Source organism: Podarcis cretensis (genome assembly GCF_951804945.1).
Source record: "Podarcis cretensis genome assembly, chromosome: 17".
Classification (NCBI taxonomy): domain Eukaryota; kingdom Metazoa; phylum Chordata; class Lepidosauria; order Squamata; family Lacertidae; genus Podarcis; species Podarcis cretensis.
In genome coordinates, this window is record NC_137187.1 from 11,065,118 (window position 1) to 11,085,837 (window position 20,720).

The window sequence follows — 20,720 nt, forward strand, 5'->3', positions numbered from 1 at the left end:
TTACCTTTACCTTACCTCTTTCTGCAAACTCTAATGGCTGAAGTGGCTCTCGCCTTTCTCCTCTGCCTCCTTATCTGCCTAGGACCCCAAACATTCTTCAGGGGTGAGTCACAGATCATTGACTCATCAGATTCAGTGGTGAGGACCACAAGCTAAGTGGTCAGTGAATTGTAAGCTAACACCACTCCTACTTATCCAAGCCTAGGGCTATTCCCTGCTTCATTTTCTTTTTTTGGAAAACAAATTCAGGGTCTTTCCTAAGTCCATCTGCGACCTCCTAGCAGGCTTTTGCATTCCATCCCAAGTTTTTCAGTCTTTGATCGGTCTGTCTGAAACTTATTTTACAATCCTATTCCTGAGTTCAGGTTCAGTGAGTACATTTGACTGAGAATTAAAGGATTCTTGTTTTACATTCCCTTCTCTTCTGTAAGTGCATCTGAGCCTTGCAAGAGAAAGAACCACCCTATATTTTGTCAGTATTTCCTTCCACTGTACATTGCCCCAGTATGCATTTTTAAAGGATTGGGTGTGATCCCCCCTCCCTATTTCTGATTAGCTACCCTTTGGCAATCTCAGATTACTTTCTATACAGTCTAGATTTTGATATGATAGAATCATAGAATATTAGTGTTGGAAGCGACCCTAAGGTCATTTAGTTTAACGCCCTGCAACGCAGGAATCTCAGCTAAAGCATCCATGACAGATGGCCACCCAACCTCTTCTTAAAAACCTTCAAGGAAGGAGAGTCTACCACCTCTTGTGGGAGTCTGTTCCACTGCTGAACAGGTCTTATTGCCTGAAAGTTCTTCCTGATGTTTAGTCGGAATCTCCTTTCTTGTAGCATTGGAGCAGCATTTTTGATAATATGAGTTGGATTTTCTTCTGTATTAAAACTGGAGAGACATTTCATTATTGGAGCCCGAAGGATTTACTTTTAGAAGGTAGCCAATTCTGTTGTGACTCTGGATCGTTCTGTCACGGCCTCATTAACTATGAACCCCGAAATCTGGGACCCCCTCCAAACAGGTGCCAAAGTTTTGCAATGGTTTTGCAGCACAAAGCCCACATTTTGCAGCCCCCCCCCATACTGAGTAATTAATACATCAAACTATGGTTTGTAGTTAACATCCCAAACCCCGATGTTGTAACGATTGCAAAACTTTTGCACTGGTTTGGAGGGGATCCCAGATTTCAGTAACCTTTGTGAATAGTTCTCCAGGATCACAAGAGGCTCCACTAAGTTTACACTTACTTCCTCCAGCACACTAACTTTTTCTCAGAGAGCCAGTATGGTGTAGTCGTTAAGAGCAGTAGACTCGTAATCTGGTGAACCGGGTTTGCGTCTCCGCTCCTCCACATGTAGCTACTGGCCAGTCACACTTCTCTGAAGTCTCTCAGCCTCACTCACCTCACAGAGTGTTTGTTGTGGGGGGAGGAAGGGAAAGGAGACTGTGAGCTGCTTTGAGACTCCTTAAGGGGAGTGAAAGGTGGGATATCAAGTCCAAACTCCTCTTCAAACTCCTCCTCCTCCTCTCGGCACACCATTTGAGATAGATGAGAATGTTGGAATTATAGCCTCGGTCAGAGGAATGTGCCTACCTCTCCAGGCACCGGCTGAATTCCTTTTGACCTCCCCCTGCGACTCCCGGCAGGTAAACAGGCGAGGTCTGTATCGGCGATTTTTCCCAGACTGTGAGAAAAACACACCATTGCTTCTCTCTCCTCCCTGCTCCCCAGGGAGGGGAAATAGACTCAGACAGAAATGTATCTACATGTCTTTATTTCTGTCTTTAGCAGCCATACAGATAAAGATGTCTGCACTCTTTACAACAACAGAGAGAATAAAAAAACTCCACCCATGTACATCCTGTACAGGTCATATGTCACACACTGAGCTAACATCCGGTGCTCAATACGGAGAATGGACTGCCCCTTTCTTGCCATGGTAACAGTCACAAACATCCTGTCTGGCTTTCCAGCCACCAGCAGCTGACATAGCTGCCGCTGCTTGCTTCTGCATTGCTTCTTTATGGTAACATCGAATATCTGCATAGGTTGGAGAATGGCATGACAAAGGTCTGATCTTTCACTGCATGAAGTGCAGTTTGAAATGTTGTTCTTCAGAGCACTTTTATTATCTCCATGGATACTAATTTGGAAGACTCCTGTGTGGTAGGGAAGACTTCAGCAACAAATATGGAACCCAATGCTTTGGGGGCATTGCACTATTGCATGGAAAGTTGCAGTCTGGTCCTATGAAATGCTTAGCAGCTGCATAATCAAATCCACTTCAGTTGAATTTAAGTGTTTTCCTGACTATATGGGGTGGGTGGGGATTTATTTGTTGTGCAGCCTGCTTTATTGTCAAGTGTCAAGCCTTCCTTTTTATACAGAGTTATAACTAGCATGAAGCTATTAAGACTGAGCTACTGCTTCTTTTTTAAAGAGCAGGTAGTTTGTCCTGTTGTTGAAGTCTTGTTGGAATTTTCAGTGAGGCAAGATGTTTGCAATGATATACGGTAGACTGAAAAATACGCCTAACCATTCAGGTTTTTATCTCTCTCTCTCTCTCTCTCAATATATATGGAAGACATTCATGTACCCAACCATCTTCCCTCAAATTCCTTTCAACCACATTTTATTTTTCTCTCTAGTGGGAAGCATCAGAAGGTGCTGTCTGCCCTCTCTTCATCTTCCCCAGAATACGCCTCCTACATCATCTCTCAGGAGCTCCACTCTCCCCAGCAACATCCGCAGAAAGAGGAGGAGGAAGAGGAGCTGCTGCCTCATTTGCTTCTGCCAGAAAGCATTGACCTGCTGGACAAAGTGGACAGGAAATACAAAAAGAAGAAAAAGAAGCAGCAGAAGAAGCAGCGCTTGCGCCAGTTCAATGACCTCTGGGTACGCATCGAGGAAAGGTAATGAGCAGGTTGAGGTAGAGCATGATGCTCTTTGAGCAATTGAGGCTGGGGGTGCCAGCTTCCTCCTACTGGCAGTGGTTTCAACTGCTGCACAGCAGCAGAATTAACCAGGTGAGGCTTTTTATTATGACCAGAGGTGCTGTTTTGTGCTCCAGATTTGGGGGCTGGCGTGCATCACATGTGTGATGTCATACGTGTGACGTGCAACGCATGCGCGTCATCGGGAGGAAACTGAGCAGGGAGCCCAGCATGGCGTGGTTCAAAGGCTGAGTGTGAGAGAGGAAGCTGTGCCACTCTGGGCTCCCTGCTCGATCTATTCCCTACGATGTGATGGCGCATGTATGATGTCACACAAACGTGACGCAGGTGGTTGGGAGGAGGCCGAGCATGTTGCACATATGATTTTGCACTTGGCCTCCCCTGCCCCCTCAACATGGATGGGTCCCAGCCCCCTGCCAGCAAATATTGAGGGGCCGAAGACCCCTCTGCCACAATGAGTGCCTGATTATGACCTAATTCATAATCTGTAGGGGTAGCCAACCTGGTGCCCTGCAGGTCTTGTTGGACTACATCTCCCATATTTCCTGAGTGTTGGCGATGCTGGCTGGGGCTGACAGAAATTGGCATCCAGCAACTGGAGGGCATCAAATTGGCTACGTCTTCTGCACTGCTTCGTCTTCATGATTGTGTATAGCTGGTGTAACACAGTGTGTGTGACCTGTGAGGCAATAAGTCCCTGGTTCAAATCTAGTTGTAGGCCTGAACTACTTAAATGTGCCACTACCTCACAGTTCCTAAACGGGCAAGTTACGTTACTGAGGCAGAAGGGAAAATAAGGGACACTTCCACATCTACAAGAAACAACAAAAGGGAGCCCTTTAATACTGAAATTGAAAATATGATAATAAGCCGAAGATCATAAAAGCTTGGGGCAGTAAATACAGATATCCTGTGACAGGTAGATGTTAACAGAAATAAATCCAGGAAAACGAGTGTCTGGTTATCTTTCACAGGGGGTAAATAAGAATATAATCAGAAGCTCTCTATTGTTGTGGTTATAATGATTACTATTATTAGCAGCAGTAGCTGTCTGTCACTGTAGAAATATAAGAAACAAGGCAACTGCCCCCCTCCCACAATCCCTGTTTAACATCCTAGCAAAAGTCAACCCTCTACACAAATTTCTGAAAATATAGGAAGAGATCCTTGACAGCTTATATTATAAACCTTCACTCTTTTGTGTTTGGGGCTGGGCCTTTAATAACCTGGAGCAATGAACAAAGAAGGGCTGAGCTGCCAATTTCATGCAGTTATGAAGTTGGTCTCACTGCGTTGCTTTTGGCCTGGGCTCTTATATGGTTTTTTTCTTTGCTGTCACTACTGTTCTGGTGTTAAATTGCCAGCTGGCTTCTTTCCACTGGTGTGTGAATGTCCTGTGGGGGCTTTTAGCTACAGAGAGGTAAGTGTTTTAAAGGGGTACTAATTGCTTTCAAATTCCCAAAGCCTTCCCCCCACCCCCCACTCCACTCCTCTTCTTCTTTTTTGGCTTAATGCACTTGGCCAATTGAAAGCTGAAACAGAGCATGGCAGCCGGATGGCACGAGCAGTCTGGCATAATTGAAATTAATATGCTTTTTATTTTATTGGTTTGGCACATGTGCTCTTCAGTTTTTGCCTGGAATTTGACGACAATTTGTATCTCAAGAGTTTTAAGACGGGGTAGGCAGGAGGTAATTCAAGCTGATGTCAGCTTTTCGCTTCAGCCTGTAGAACAGAGGTCAACAAACTTTTTCAGCAGGGGGCCGGTCCACTGTCCCTCGGACCTTGTGGGGGGCCAGACTATATTTTGAAAAATAATAATGAATGAATTCATATGCCCCACAAATAACCCAGAGATGCATGTTAAATAAAAGCACACATTCTACTCATGTAAAAACACGCTGATTCCCGGATTGTCCATGGGCCGGATTGAGAAGGCAATTGGGCCAGATCCGGTCCCCGGGCCTTAGTTTGCCAACCCATGCTGTAGAAGGAGATGCTCACACTTCTTTGTATGAGTGGCTGTTCCCATGGCTCTTTCCGTCTGCTCACCTGAGCTTTGTGGACATCTGATTTTAATTTTGCTGGCCTCCTCAGATTTGGCTTTCCTTGCTATCCTTCATCCATATGTGCTATCTTTATTGTATCTATATTCTCACCAAGGGGAAGGCTCAAAGTGTGCACAAATAAATAAACAGGGAAAGGGTTTTCAGATTGGTGAGACAGTGAACTTCAAACATTAAGGTCGTGCTGGTCGATGTAGATTAGCTCTGGCCAACGATGTGGTACTTGAGGAACAGCTGTGGCTCAGAAAGGACCAAAAGAAAAATAAGTGGGTATGGTAAGGTACACAGTAACAGCATAAGATCTGGCAGCACTTTAGGAGTAGCACCATTTTAGGAAGCATTTTTTAAAAAACGGATTCTCCAAAATCCCGTTAGCGTGCTATTGGGAAAGTGCTCAATATATTGGAAGAAGAGGTATAGGTCTGGAGTAAAGCGCATTGCAGTAACCCAAGAGGGAGTTGGCGCTGCATTTTAATCCTAAATAAGGAATTGGCCCTGGAAATAAGGAGCAGGTCACAAGCCTAGTTATAAGGGGCCCTTAGATAATGCATGTGAAGTGGTATGGAAATACTAGATATTGGGATGGAGCTACAGTTATGAGAAACCTGGGCGTGCTATTATAAGCAACAGTGCATGTGATGTTTTCCCTGCTGTGTAATGTATAGTGAAACCCTGGGTCCTACCCCCATAAGGCATGTGCATTTTCCTGCACCCACTCTGCGTCATTGGCTGGGACTAGTGAGGGCAGGTAAATGCACAGGTGGTGACATCAGAAGATGGGGTATACTTTACTATATATTACAAAAGGGAGCAGGGAGAACTCAATTTTAAGCTGCCATATTTGACAGAATCCCTATACTGTATTTCTTGTAATGCGTACCATGTAATTCTATCTTATGGTGCAAATGCACCTTTTGGCATGTGTTTATTTTGCTGCTGATTGTGTATGAATGACATTGTTGTTCTTTCTCTTTTTTCCTTGTAGTACCACTGATCCGCCTCCTCGGATTCGTATAATTAATGGGTACATTACCGTCGAGCCGCAACCACGGGGCCACGGACGATCCAGTCACATCCAGACAGACACCAACTGCTCCAGTGGGCTATTTCTGTTCTTCTCCACCATGATATTGACTTTCGTGTTGCCCTCAGTGATTATACTGATGTTGGCGTGAACCTTCCATGTAGAACTGCATATTTTTATCTTTTTTCAAAGGATCTGGGGTGAAACGAGAAAAGAACAACTTTTCTGAAGGGCAGATCATCTATATGGATTTTTTATTTTTATTTTTTGCCTCATCCTTTTCCTGAAAATGGACCATTAACATGATTAACTGGTTTGACCGTGCCCAATACAGGAGAAGCTGTTTTTGATGAAAGCCATTATTTATCCTTCTCTTGCAGAAGAATTCTTTCATGTTATCCCATGATGATTTTGGGGAATGTATATGTAACATAGCTGTTATTTAGCTGTATGAAACTGACTTGAAAACAATTTGGGGATTTGTTTGTTGTTTCTATGTGGTCGCTATAACGAGCTTTGAGCTTCTCAAAGCAATATGAACTTGGACTTGAAGGTATTAATTTGGCCATAATTGTACTGTTTGGAATGAAGTGTTTTCTGCTCTTTGCAGATCCACACAACCATCTGTTTCAGTGTTATCACTGCCTTTTCTGCCCCCAACCTCTGTACTCTTTGTACTGTACTTGTCACTTTTTACTGGACCCATTCCTGTGTTTTTAACGATAGCTGAACACACACACACAGTCTTTAGGAGGTGATGCTTTTCACAAGTTACCTTTTTAATGTCAGGAAAAGCTTTGCTTCTTAAATATTGGTGTGTATGCCAGCTCAAAAGCTTGCTCCTCTCTCCCGCGTAATTTGAACCATTTCTGAAATAAGCAAGTGTTTTATTTTTCCTGCCCTTTCCAAAGGGTTGCTAGATCCTAGCCTGGAGCTGGTGACTATCCCTTAAAAGATTTTACATGGGATGCGGATGCTGCACCTCTTTTGTCTTGTTCCTCTACTGGTCATCTTGCCTATTATGCTTTCTACCTCCGTGATCTGCCTAACCTTAATTTTGCCTTGAAGCAGCTATGGACAGAGGCAGGTTCAGGAGCCAAGTGGATGAACCGGGTACTGGAAAAGCCTTAGAAATCCTAATACAACAGCGATAATAAATAATTACACCTTGTTTCGTCTCCAGTATATATTTATTTCTCAAAGTGATAAGAACTTGGGTGGGTGGGTGGAATCAGAAATGCACACAGTCACCTCGCTGCTTGCTGCTGGAACCAGACTGTTTTGAATGGAGCAGGAAGGGGGAACCACTTTTGTCCAGTGTGCAAGAAAGGCCTCTTTTGGTAGATGGAGGGAGTGGAGTTTGCCTGTTTTATCTGCAAGCTGCCTTGAGTCCCTGTCAGAGAAAAACACAGGGTATTCATCACCTGGCATCTTAAGCATGGATATGAACCGAACAGAAAACTGGGTGCTGAAATTAAAGAGCACCCCAGTGCAAAGAACGAAGTGTGCTCCTGACTGCTCCTTGACTGTGGGACTTGCAAATGGCACTTTTTCATTTTGAGGCTTGCATTTGGTGCTGTTTACACCTGGTGCTGAGTGCAAGCTGCATTGGGACTGGTTCTATTTGCCTTTGCGGCACCTGAGGAATTCTAATGAATCTCATTTGTGCGTATAGAACCAAGATCTGTAGTCATTCTGGAATAATTAGTTCTCATTATTGATTTTTTCCTGTCTTACAATTATTTATGAAGAGGCTTATGTTTTTTTGTTTTTTTTAACATGCAACATGTATAATTTCCAACTCTTAATTTCATATTTCTTACTCTCCCGACTTCCTCGTACCTCCCCTTTCTGCATTCTCATGTCGAATTAATTAATTAACAAATCCCTCCCTTACTTTCAAATTTATTATAAAAACATTCAATTTCTTCCACTTAACCATTATCGCTATTAACCCCTATTTTTCTTATTCAACATCAATCTAGCATTCACTAATTTTGGAATATTTCTTTAAATAGTCTTTAAATTTTTTCCAATCTTCTTCCGCCGTTGCTCTTCCCTGGTCTCGGATTCTGCTCGTCATCTCTGCCAGGCCCATGTAGTCAATCACTTTCATCTGCCACTCTTCCACGGTGGGTAGGTCTTGTGTCTTCCAGTACTTTGCTATAAGAATTCTTGCTGCTGTTGTAGCATACATAAAAAAAGTTCTATCCTTCTTTACAACCGATTGGCCGACCATGCCCAGGAGAAAGGCCTCTGGTTTCTTAGGAAAGGTGTACCTAAGTACCTTTTTCAGTTCATTATAGATCAGTTCCCAGAAAGCCTTAATCCTTGGGCACGTCCACCAAAGGTGAAAGAATGTTCCTTCTCTTTCTTTACACTTCCAACATTTGTTCTCGGGCGAATGGTAGATTTTCGCAAGCTTGACTGGGGTCATGTACCACCTATAAATCATTTTCATAATATTTTCTCTCAAGGCACTACATGCCGTGAATTTCATCCCAGTGGTCCATAACTTTTCCCAGTCAGCAAACATTATGTCATGACCAATATCCTGCGCCCATTTAATCATTGCAGATTTAACCATTTCATCTTGTATATTCCATTTCAACAGCAAGTTATACATTTTTGACAAATTCTTAATACTAGGTTCTAACAGTTCAGTTTCTAATTTTGATTTTTCCACCTGGAAGCCGACTTTCCTGTCTAGTTTAAAGGCTTCCATTATCTGATAATAATGCAGCCAGTCTCTCACTTTCCCTTTTAACTTCTCAAAACTTTGCAATTTCAGTCTGTCTCCTTCTTGCTCCAAAATTTCCCAATATCTCGGCCAATTTTTTAACGGCTTTTGCCTCCATTGGCGACAACCACCTTGGAGTTTTACTTTCCAACAAGTCTTTATATCTAATCCAGACATTATATAATGCTTTCCTGACAATATGATTTTTGAAACCCTTGTGAACTTTTACCTTGTCGTACCACAGGTATGCATGCCATCCAAAAAAATTGTCATAACCTTCTAAGTCCAAAGTATCAGTATTCTCTAGAAGTAGCCATTCTTTCAACCAGCAAAACGCTGCTGATTCATAATACAATTTAAAGTCTGGCAGGGCAAATCCGCCCCTTTCTTTCACATCAGTTAATATCTTAAATTTTATTCTAGGCTTCTTGCCCTGCCAGACAAACTTAGAAATATCTTTCTGCCATTTCTTAAAACAATCCATCTTATCCACTATTTGCAATGTTTGGAACAAAAACAACATTCTAGGCAGTACATTCATTTTTATAACTGAAATTCGACCCAACAAGGAAAACTTCATATTTGACCAAATTTCTAAGTCTTTTTTTACTTCCGTCCAGGTTTTCTCGTAATTATCTTTAAATAAATTCAAATTTTTAGATGTCATATTTATACCCAAATATTTCACTTTCCTAACCACAGTTAACCCTGTCTCCTTCTGAAACTTTTCTTTCTCCAATACTGTTAGATTTTTCTCCAAAACCTTCGTTTTAGACTTGTTTAGTTTAAATCCTGCTACTTGACCAAACTCTTGAATTAGTTCTAATACTCTTTTGGTACTAGATTCAGGCTCTTGCAGTGTAAGTACTAAATCATCTGCAAAGGCTCTCAATTTATATTGTTTAACTCCGACCTGTATTCCTTTAACCAACTGGTCCTTTCTGATCATGTTCAGCAAGACCTCCAGGACCGATATAAAAAGTAATGGAGAGATTGGGCATCCCTGACGTGTCCCTTTTTCAATAGGAATTTCTTCTGTAACCACATTATTTACAATTAGTTTTGCTTTTTGCTCAAAATATATCGCACTTATACCATTTTTAAACCCTTGGCCTACCCCCACCCCCCGAAGATTTTTTATCATAAAACTCCATGAAATATTATCAAAGGCTTTTTCGGCGTCCACAAATATCAAAACGGCTTTAGTGTTAATATTCACTTCCAGTTTTTCCAAAATATCAACTATGTTCCTTACATTATCTGACAAATGTCTTCTCGGAAGAAAGCCTGCTTGGTCCCTATGTATCTCCTCCATCAAGACTACTTTCAACCTTTTCGCTAAAATATCAGCAAAAATTTTGTAATCCACATTTAATAAGGAGATTGGGCGGTAGTTTTTAAGTTGAGTCTTTTCTATCTCAGTCTTTGGTATAAGTGTGATAAAAGCTTCTTTCCACGTATCTGGTGCCTTCTTTCCCTCCAAAATTTCATTGCAAACTTCTTTCAAAGGTTGTATTAACCACTCTTTCAAAATCTTATAGTATTTAGAAGTCAATCCATCTGGTCCTGGAGATTTACCCAATGCCATATTTTGAATGGCACCTTCTATTTCTTGCTCTGTTATTTTCTGGTTCAAAATCCTTTTACTTTCCTGAGAGATCTTTTTCAGTCCATTTTTCTCCAAAAACTGTTCTATATCCGTATCACTCTGAGGACCTTGTTTATACAATTGTCTGAAATATTTCTGGAAGCAATCCCTAATTTCTGTTGGTTTATAGATGCTCTTTCCATCCACTTCTAAATTTGTAACTGTATTCAATTTTTGTCTCTTCCTTATTTGCCAAGCCAGCAGTTTACCACATTTATCAGCCGATTCAAAAGTCTTCTGTCTCATTTGCTTAATTTTCCACTCTATTTCTTGATTCATCAGCTCCATATATTGTGTCTGATATAGTTTAATTTCTTTCAAGATATCCTGTGATTTTGGCTTTGATCTCAATTTCCTTTCCCCCTCTTTTATTTTCTCCAAGATTTTCTCTTTTTTTCATTCTGGCTTTTCTTTTTAATTACATTCTGTTGTATCAAAAATCCTCTCATCACTGCTTTGCTTGCGTCCCAGATAATTCTTTTTTCTATATTGGTCCTCATATTAATTTCAAAATAATCCTTTAAAGTCTTCTGAGCCTTTTTACAAACTTCTTCATCTCTAAATAGGGTGTCATTCATCCTCCATCTAAAGGTACCAGTTGTTGTTAACTTCATCACCATCTTTACTGCATTATGGTCGGATATGAAGAGGCTTATGAAATAATTGGTTTAAGGAATCTACAGAACTTTCAAATTAAATCAACCTACTTGATAAGAGTGAGGACAAAGTTGGAATACCCTCCCCCCCAAAAAAGATACGGATTTGTTTTGAAAAAAATATTCCTAGCAGAAAATGTCAGAAAGGTTTTGATATTGTAAGTATATAAATACTATCGCTGAGTTCTGTGTTTTGGGAACTTCCTTGTTTTTGTTTTCTATTTTATTTCACATAACAGTTTATTCCATTTTTTAAATTATATTTTAAATTTTATTCATTTTCAAGAAACGGGATATAAGCACTAGCATAGCATGGCATCTCTCTGTGCAGCTTGGGCATTCAGAAGGATTTTAGCGTGCGTTTATATTTTATATGCTGTTTGTGTGTCTGTCGAAATTGCTGATTGTTAATTTTCATGCATTTGTCGGTGAAGCGTGCCAGCCTGACTCTTCTCACGCTATATTTCCGTTCTGGAAAGCGGCTGCTTGCATTTTCACCTGACAGTTCGTGCAAACAGCACGTCGCATCTGCAATAAACACGTTACGAAGCCCTGCCAAATAAAAATAAAGAAATACGAAGGCACTTTCAACCCTAGGCTTTGACACTAGATGTCGCCCAAGCGATGTGGGGATAGGATTTGGGAGGCAAGAGCAGCACGTTGCTTTATGTTAGATCCGACCGACCTCTAAACCCCGGCTAGGCACAAAGGAAATTATAGCAAAATGCAATGCCGGCAGTTGGTGCTATTGCGTCGTGGCAATACTTCGGCGGGGTTTTTAGAAAGGCATTTTCTGCCCGCTGCGCTCCTTGCTGTATGGGAATAATGTCTAACCCGACAGGTTTGTTATACAGTACAGTGGTACCTCAGGTTAAGAACTTAATTCGTTCTGGAGGTCCGTTCTTAACCTGAAACTGTTCTTAACCTGAAGCACCGCTTTAGCTAATGGGGCCTCCCGCTGCTGCGCGATTTCTGTTCGCATCCTGAGGTAAAGTCCTTAAGCCGAGGTATTATTTCTGGGTTAGCGGAGTCTGTAACCTGAAGCGTCTGTAACCTGAGGTACCATTGTACTGTATAAGCATCATCGGCTAAGTGTATGTTGGAAGCACTTGTAGCGCGTCAGCGTGTTAAAGAACTTCTGTTTCTACAGCGCCGGTTGTTTTACAATGGGGTAGGCAATTTGGCGGAATAATAACGAGAATCATGTGCAAATGGTTGGAGGGAAAAGGCTTCGTTCGCTGAGGGGAGGCAGCTGCTCGGCGCGGGCAAAAAGCTGAAGGGAGCTGGATGCCCTTCCCGCGCTTTTAAGTTTCGACGGGCGAGAAACCGAGGGCGGGCCTCGCCGCCTTGCTCGACTGCTGCGAGGGAAAGCGCGCGAGCCGCCGCTTCCAGTAACCATGGAGACCCTCCGCCTCCTCCGCGTCCCGCCCGAGGAACCATGGGAAATTGAGTTAGGCGGGAGGTTGCCTGGCAACGGGAGGACTCTCTGGAGAGCGGAGAAGTTTCTGCCGCTTTTCTTCCTTTTCTTGAATGCGAAGAAGTGGGGACGCTCGGACTTCCCGGCACCGGCACGCGACTTTTTGAAAGCTCTCCTTTTGGGCATAAGGTATTTTGTCTCTGCTCAGCCATTCATCCCTGGCCGCCTCCTCCTCTCTCCGCCCACCCCCCTTTTTGATTTATTATTATTATTATTATTGTTTAGTGCATTGAAGGAGCTCGCACCACTCCACCTCACAACAACCCTGTGAGGTAGGATAGGCGAAGGGGCAGTGGCTGGCCTGTGGTCACCCTGTGAGCTTTATGGGCAAGTGGGATTTGAACCCTGGTCTCCCAGGGCCCCAAGCCCAACACTTAAACCACTCCACCTGTTGCCTTCCATGAGAGCTGCAGTCAGCAGCAGCAGCAGCAGCAGCACCAGTGCTTTTCTCCTTGAAAAAAGGTGCCACACTTTTGACCAGTGCTTTTCTCCTCGAAAAAAGGTGCCACACGTTTGACCAGTGCTTTTCTCCTCGAAAAAAGGTGCCACACGTTTGACCAGTGCTTTTCTCCTCGAAAAAAGGTGCCACACGTTTGACCAGTGCTTTTCTCCTCGAAAAAAGGTGCCACACGTTTGACCAGTGCTTTTCTCCTCGAAAAAAGGTGCCACACGTTTGACCAGTGCTTTTCTCCTCGAAAAAAGGTGCCACACGTTTGACCAGTGCTTTTCTCCTCGAAAAAAGGTGCCACACGTTTGACCAGTGCTTTTCTCCTCGAAAAAAGGTGCCACACGTTTGACCAGTGCTTTTCTCCTCGAAAAAAGGTGCCACACTTTTGACCAGTGCTTTTCTCCTCGAAAAAAGGTGCCACACGTTTGACCAGTGCTTTTCTCCTCGAAAAAAGGTGCCACACGTTTGACCAGTGCTTTTCTCCTCGAAAAAAGGTGCCACACGTTTGACCAGTGCTTTTCTCCTCGAAAAAAGGTGCCACACTTTTGACCAGTGCTTTTCTCCTCGAAAAAAGGTGCCACACGTTTGACCAGTGCTTTTCTCCTCGAAAAAAGGTGCCACACGTTTGACCAGTGCTTTTCTCCTCGAAAAAAGGTGCCACACGTTTGACCAGTGCTTTTCTCCTCGAAAAAAGGTGCCACACTTTTGACCAGTGCTTTTCTCCTCGAAAAAAGGTGCCACACGTTTGACCAGTGCTTTTCTCCTCGAAAAAAGGTGCCACACGTTTGACCAGTGCTTTTCTCCTCGAAAAAAGGTGCCACACTTTTGACCAGTGCTTTTCTCCTCGAAAAAAGGTGCCACACGTTTGACCAGTGCTTTTCTCCTCGAAAAAAGGTGCCACACTTTTGACCAGTGCTTTTCTCCTCGAAAAAAGGTGCCACACGTTTGACCAGTGCTTTTCTCCTCGAAAAAAGGTGCCACACGTTTGACCAGTGCTTTTCTCCTCGAAAAAAGGTGCCACACGTTTGACCAGTGCTTTTCTCCTCGAAAAAAGGTGCCACACTTTTGACCAGTGCTTTTCTTCTAGAAAAAAAGGTGCCACGCTTCTAACCAGTGCTTTTCTTCTAGAAAAAAAGGTGCCACGCTTCTAACCAGTGCTTTTCTTCTCGAAAAAAGGTGCCACGCTTCTAACCAGTGCTTTTCTTCTAGAAAAAAGGTGCCACGCTTCTAACCAGTGCTTTTCTTCTCGAAAAAAGGTGCCACGCTTCTAACCAGTGCTTTTCTTCTAGAAAAAAGGCGCCATTCTTCTAACCAGTGCTTTTCTTCTAGAAAAAAGGTGTCACACTTTTAACCAGTGCTTTTCTTCTCGAAAAAAGGTGCCACGCTTCTAACCAGTGCTTTTCTTCTAGAAAAAAGGTGCCATGCTTCTAACCAGTGCTTTTCTTCTAGAAAAAAGGTGCCACATTTTTAACCAGTGCTTTTCTTCTCGAAAAAAGGTGCCACGCTTCTAACCAGTGCTTTTCTTCTCGAAAAAAGGTGCCACGCTTCTAACCAGTGCTTTTCTTCTCGAAAAAAGGTGCCACGCTTCTAACCAGTGCTTTTCTTCTAGAAAAAAAGGTGCCACGCTTCTAACCAGTGCTTTTCTTCTCGAAAAAAGGTGCCACGCTTCTAACCAGTGCTTTTCTTCTAGAAAAAAGGTGCCACGCTTCTAACCAGTGCTTTTCTTCTCGAAAAAAGGTGCCACGCTTCTAACCAGTGCTTTTCTTCTAGAAAAAAGGTGCCACGCTTCTAACCAGTGCTTTTCTTCTAGAAAAAAAGGTGTCACAATTTTAACCAGTGCTTTTCTTCTCGAAAAAAGGTGCCACGCTTCTAACCAGTGCTTTTCTTCTAGAAAAAAGGTGCCACATTTTTAACCAGTGCTTTTCTTCTCGAAAAAAGGTGCCACGCTTCTAACCAGTGCTTTTCTTCTCGAAAAAAGGTGCCACGCTTCTAACCAGTGCTTTTCTTCTAGGAAAAAAGGTACCACGCTTCTAACCAGTGCTTTTCTTCTAGAAAAAAAGGTGCCACATTTTTAACCAGTGCTTTTCTTCTAGAAAAAAGGTGCCACGCTTCTAACCAGTGCTTTTCTTCTCGAAAAAAGGTGCCACGCTTCTAACCAGTGCTTTTCTTCTAGAAAAAAGGTGCCACAATTTTAACCAGTGCTTTTCTTCTCGAAAAAAGGTGCCACGCTTCTAACCAGTGCTTTTCTTCTAGAAAAAAGGTGCCACATTTTTAACCAGTGCTTTTCTTCTAGAAAAAAGGTGCCACGCTTCTAACCAGTGCTTTTCTTCTAGAAAAAAGGTGTCACAATTTTAACCAGTGCTTTTCTTCTCGAAAAAAGGTGCCATGCTTCTAACCAGTGCTTTTCTTCTAGAAAAAAGGCGCCATGCTTCTAACCAGTGCTTTTCTTCTAGAAAAAAGGTGTCACACTTTTGACCAGTGTTTTTCTTCTAGAAAAAAGGCGCCACACTTTTAACTAGTGTTTGTCTTCTCGAAAAAAGGTGCCACTTTTAACCAATGCTTTTCTAGAAAAAAGGCACCACTTTTAACCAGTGCTTTTCTTCTAGAAAGAAAAAGGGTGCCAGTACTGCATGCTCTTGAGTACCTCTGGAAAAAAGCACAGATAATAATAATAATTTTATTTATACCCCAGCCACTCTGGGCAGCTTCCAACACACTCCAATTCCAAGCCACGCCCATCACTGGATAGTGGAAGACTTTTATTTTTTGGAGGAGGGCGACTGCTCAGGGAGAAATTGCATGTGCCTTCATTGGTGAAAAGTGTGGGGCTATGGGGTTGATGCCATGAAAGACAGGACTAAGGTTCCAGTAATGTAGAACTATTGTTATTCACTATTGTTATTCACTGCTGATCCCAACCTGCAACAGGGGACCCATTTCCAGTGTGGTGTTTTGTTTTGTCTCACATCAATCTATCCCTCGTTTCTCACTTTTCTACATCAGAGCCCTTATAGCTTTAATACTATAATACCTGTTTCTTAATTGGGTCATTTTAATGGTTGGTTGTGTGTGCGTGTGTGTGTGTGTATAACGACTTAAAGGTTTTTGTTATGTACTAAGCTTGGCTCCTAGGGACGCAGGTGGCGCTGTGGGTTAAAGCCTCAGCGCCTAGGGCTTGCCGATCGAAAGGTCGGCGGTTCGAATCCCTGCGGCGGGGTGCGCTCCCGCTGCTCGGTCCCAGCGCCTGCCAACCTAGCAGTTCGAAAGCACCTCCGGGTGCAAGTAGATAAATAGGGACCGCTTACCAGCGGGAAGGTAAACGGCGTTTCCGTGTGTGGCTCTGGCTCTGGCCAGAGCAGCGATGTCACGCTGGCCACGTGACCCGGAAGTGTCTCCGGACAGCGCTGGCCCCTGGCCTCTTAAGTGAGATGGGCGCACAACCCCAGAGTCTGTCAAGACTGGCCCGTACGGGCAGGGGTACCTTTACCTTTACTTTACCTAAGCTTGGCTCCTAGAACAATAGGCAAGTAGGATCCTAGAATGCAACAACTGATTGGCTTGCAGGAGAAGACCAATCAGACTCCAGGAGGCAAGCAGAATCAGCCAATCAGATGGGACTCATTGTGTAAATAATGTATATAAGAGCCTGAGGTTTGGGGGTCAATTACAGTAAATCACTGTTTTACAAGCTGCAATAAAGAGCATGAAAGCACTACAGGACTCTGGGTATATTTCACTTTTCATGCGATCAAGCAGCAAATAAGTTTTGTTAAATAAATAATAGTTCTATAGAAGAGGGATTTATTGTAGGTCCAGCTTCTCTTGCCTGGATAAGCAACTTCACACACATGGAAATATTTTCTTCTGACCTACTGTTAAAGCTAAAGGAGCTTTTCTAGTGCCGGTTGTCCTTTCTACTTCCTCTGTTAAAAATCGCAACAGAACAACAGCCCCTCCCCAAGCAAACAAGACTAATGGGTGGGGTTGCAGATATTACTAACTTCCTTTGGGGTTTGTGTGTCCCAGCTCATCTGTCAAAGAAAAATATTCTAAAAGGGAGAATTTCAACAGGTTCAATCTCCCCCACTCCATCCTGCCCTCTCAATATGTTCTCTTTTGCATTGGAACTATATTAGTATGGATAGGTGGGAGCAGCCAAGTGTGCTGCTTTCACATAAATTGCATAGAATGGTGCCTGCATATTTTTTTCCATAACTTTATTCCTAAAATGACTGGAGACTTACTTTTTTAAAAAAAATTAAAGCTCAGCATCTGGGGCTTCTGCCTGTAGGAGCCAATGAAGGCCTTAATGATTGCCAGGTTTGCATCCCCTGTGCCAGTTCATTTGCTGTTATTTCCACCATATGCACATGTGTTGGATTCCTTGCCTATATTGTACCACCACTGCAATACCAACACAATAATCCATGTGTACCTAAACTAAATCTATGCAGAAAAAATTGAAAAGTACTTTGAATGATTAAAAAATATAGCACAAATGACATATGAAAAGAAGGAAAGCAAAGCAGTATAAATATTTGTAAGGTTATTAAGGTAAAGGTAAAGGTACCCCTGCCCGTACGGGCCAGTCGTGTCCGACTCTAGGGTTGTGCGCCCATCTCACTTAAGAGGCCGGGGGCCAGCGCTGTCCGGAGACACTTCTGGGTCATTTATTAGAAGTATTTATAAACTGCTCAGAATCCCCGGGGATTCGATTTTCAGAAAAATACAAATCTAAACCAAAATTAAAATACAGCATTAAAACAGCATAAAACTAAATAAGGAGGAGATGTGGGAGAGAGGGATTTGAATTCTGTGTTGTTTGTTTTGAAATTAGTGGAATTTGACACACACACAAACACACACAATTTATAAATAAAAATGGCAAATGCTACTTTAAGATATTCAAGCATCCCTTTCCTTTATAATCATACTTTTATTTTCTTTTTATAGAATAAAAGTGATCAAATATTTTGTTTACCCAGGGGCGATTCTTCAAGCAAACAAAGCACTCTTGACAGTTTGCTGTTCCTCAAGTCTGTTTAATAATGATCAGGTTGATTTGTCTCTCCTATTACAATTTTGTGGCAGCTAATTTTCCTGTGCTGTTGTTTCTTACTATTGGATCATTCATAATATTCTGTCAAAGGTTAAAAATCATGAGATAGTGTCGTTAAATTAAACTTCAACCATGATGTGTGTCATTTTCAGGGAATAATGCCTAAAAGAGTGTCATTGCCCTCCATACAACCTACTCCACAACTTTCGGAAGATGCAGATAGCAGGAATGAGCAAGGCAGTTTAAGTGAAGTACGCTCGTCTTCAAGTGGGAAAGATTCAATTGCAAGAAATGAATTTAAAAAAAGACTGGTTAGTTCAGCTCCAAATCAGATGCAAGCAAATCCTGAAGCTCTGAAATTTGAACATAACACAAAATCACAAGAAAGAACCAGAAAGCGACAGCAGCCCATAAAACTGGAGCCTCTGGTAGGTTGATTTGAAATGACTTCATAAGGCTTTATTTTATTTTAATATTTTATTTTATCCTGAACTCCCATGAAGTTCCCTGGAAACCTTGCCTCTACCTACATTCAACTGCATCCCTTTGCACAATAATATGTGTGTAATCCTGTTTCCTTCATTTATGCAATATGTGCAAATATAATAAGTCCATTACCCACAGCTGACATTGATATTTACAAATGTCAGTGGCAAAAGAAAGAAAGAAAAGAAGTTTGCAGATCTATATTCCCAACTGCTTTTTATGATGACTAGGGTTTGTGTTGGATTATTGTTGGACATTTATTATTTGATCAATTTTGGATTTTTATATCACTTTTGTGCTAAATTTAAACACTGTACTGGAGCAGGTCTATCCCTCCTGATACCTTAATGATGATTAACGGAATGGGCAACAAGTTCTCTCCTCCTCCTCTTTCTCAATTATTTTACTACGGATACATTTGTGCCAGCCTAATTTGTGATTGTTGTTTATTTAAATGGTATACAATTTGTCATTTGCATGGATAATTTTATTTCAAACTATCTTCTATAATCCTCAATGCAGCCTGTATTAAAAATATATCAGCAACACAAGCAACCTGAGTATATATTCCAGAAGAACAGGGAGAAATTGTTAGCTGCTGGAGTATTACAACCTACAACTTCAGCAGAGAAAAGAAAATGGCCTCCTCCGGAACCAACATTAGCTGAGCTTCAGCAAGAGTTATTAAAGCAAAGACAGGTATCACCCACCTTTACATATTGTGATTATTATTTTTTTTTTTAAAAAAACCCAGATTAAACTTGTCTTTCAATAAAATATTTTCAAGGCAGCTTGCACTGCATAATTCAAGAAACAATAGAACAAGTAATAAAATGTTGATCTGTATCTTCTTGGAGCTAATGAAAAATTACCTGTGAAATATGATTTATAAGGTGCTTCTTGTATTGCTTTTTCAAGTCTTCTTAAATATGAGGATCCGTAAAAACAAACCTCTTAGTTTCTTTCTCTTGCTAAAAGGAAGGATCATTCAATTCATGGCATCATTTACCCACATTATCTAAATTTGGAATTGCTCTGACATGGTTAACTAACACAGTGAAGCAATTGTTGCTTAATAACCCTGGAGCAAATATCCAACTGTCCCTTTAGGTATTCCAAGGAATCACTTTGCAGCAGGTAGATTTTACATGTTCATCAAACGGGGAACGAGAGGACTGAAGCTGCTATTACCACCAGAAGTGTGTAAAGGTTGTAATTGTGATATCTTAATTATTTTCCCACCTCGGGGTTGTAAAAGATTTGCACCCTATGGTGATCATTAGGGGTACTCGGAAAATCCCATTTATGTTTCATACTATGATGACTGTATGATTTTATGCAGTAGGCGACTGTGTGATGTTGTACATGGCTTTCCATAGCCATAAAAAGTGAGTTTCATCACCCTTCCCATAGAAAAGCCAGCATTTTGATGGCCACTTTAAAATAGATCTCTGTGGGCGCTGATTCAGTGCTGCAAGTCATCTTTGCAAAGCGCACAAATCTATCGCTATAATGTTGCATTGTGGAATTGTGATTACACTGTGTCAGAGAACATCTGTATTCATCACCCAGATACTCTTTGTGTGTAGCCATCTTTAGGGTCATTCTGAACCACTATAGCCTGCACAATGCATGTTCCATTGCAGGTGGCAGCCATTTCGTACAGGGTTTCCGTTCCCGGCCCCTGTGTGTGTAGATGGAGCGCATATAAGTGTGCCTTGTTCCACCCCACCCTTGTTCTGCCTTCTAGGTCCAAAATGACCTGTGTGTCAGTGATCATGCATCAATTGGACACGTGTAAGATGGTAGCCACCTGTATGTATTTGGCTGGGCTCCCTTGTTCCTGTTATTTGGAGATAATAGTGTGTAAAAAAAGGCAGCCCAGGGCAGTCTCCACAGCTTCCATTTGCAATATCTACTTCAGATAGGAGGAACAGCACAGAAGAGATTGTGGCTGTTTTCTCTTGTTCCTTATATCAAAGGTGCATTAAAACATGTTGTAAATGGTTCTCATCTTCCCAGAATTAAGGCCAAGTTGCAGTCAATTCTCTTTTTTCCAACTTCTGTTTTATTTTTATGATGTTAATGTTAAATAGCTCTGAAACAGGTTGCACGTTCAGTATTTTATTTCTGTGACAACAACTTTTGAAAGATTG

The 20,720-nt window shown here is 42.0% G+C and overlaps 2 protein-coding genes across 7 annotated transcripts in view; both read left to right on the forward strand.

Annotated features, from left to right (window-relative positions):
- Positions 1 to 7,221, forward strand: part of TRABD2A (TraB domain containing 2A) — a 114,806-nt gene extending 107,585 nt beyond the window's left edge. For 5 of the 6 annotated variants that reach the window (XM_079959541.1, XM_079959542.1, XM_079959539.1 and 2 more), the window contains 2 exons: positions 2,655 to 2,918; positions 6,012 to 7,221. In XM_079959541.1, the coding sequence (XP_079815667.1) occupies positions 2,655 to 2,918; positions 6,012 to 6,201 (454 nt within the window). In that variant the 3' untranslated portion in view covers positions 6,202 to 7,221. The remainder of the gene's footprint in view (positions 1 to 2,654; positions 2,919 to 6,011) is intronic. The other variant, XM_079959544.1, reaches the window with a different exon arrangement.
- Positions 7,222 to 12,196: 4,975 nt separating this feature from the next.
- The window catches only part of DNAH6 (dynein axonemal heavy chain 6), a 131,369-nt gene continuing 122,845 nt past the window's right edge, over positions 12,197 to 20,720 (forward strand). Inside the window, exons 1-3 of the mRNA XM_079959035.1 lie at positions 12,197 to 12,700; positions 18,231 to 18,506; positions 19,087 to 19,263. Of these exons, the coding sequence (XP_079815161.1) occupies positions 18,237 to 18,506; positions 19,087 to 19,263 (447 nt within the window). The 5' untranslated portion in view covers positions 12,197 to 12,700; positions 18,231 to 18,236. The remainder of the gene's footprint in view (positions 12,701 to 18,230; positions 18,507 to 19,086; positions 19,264 to 20,720) is intronic.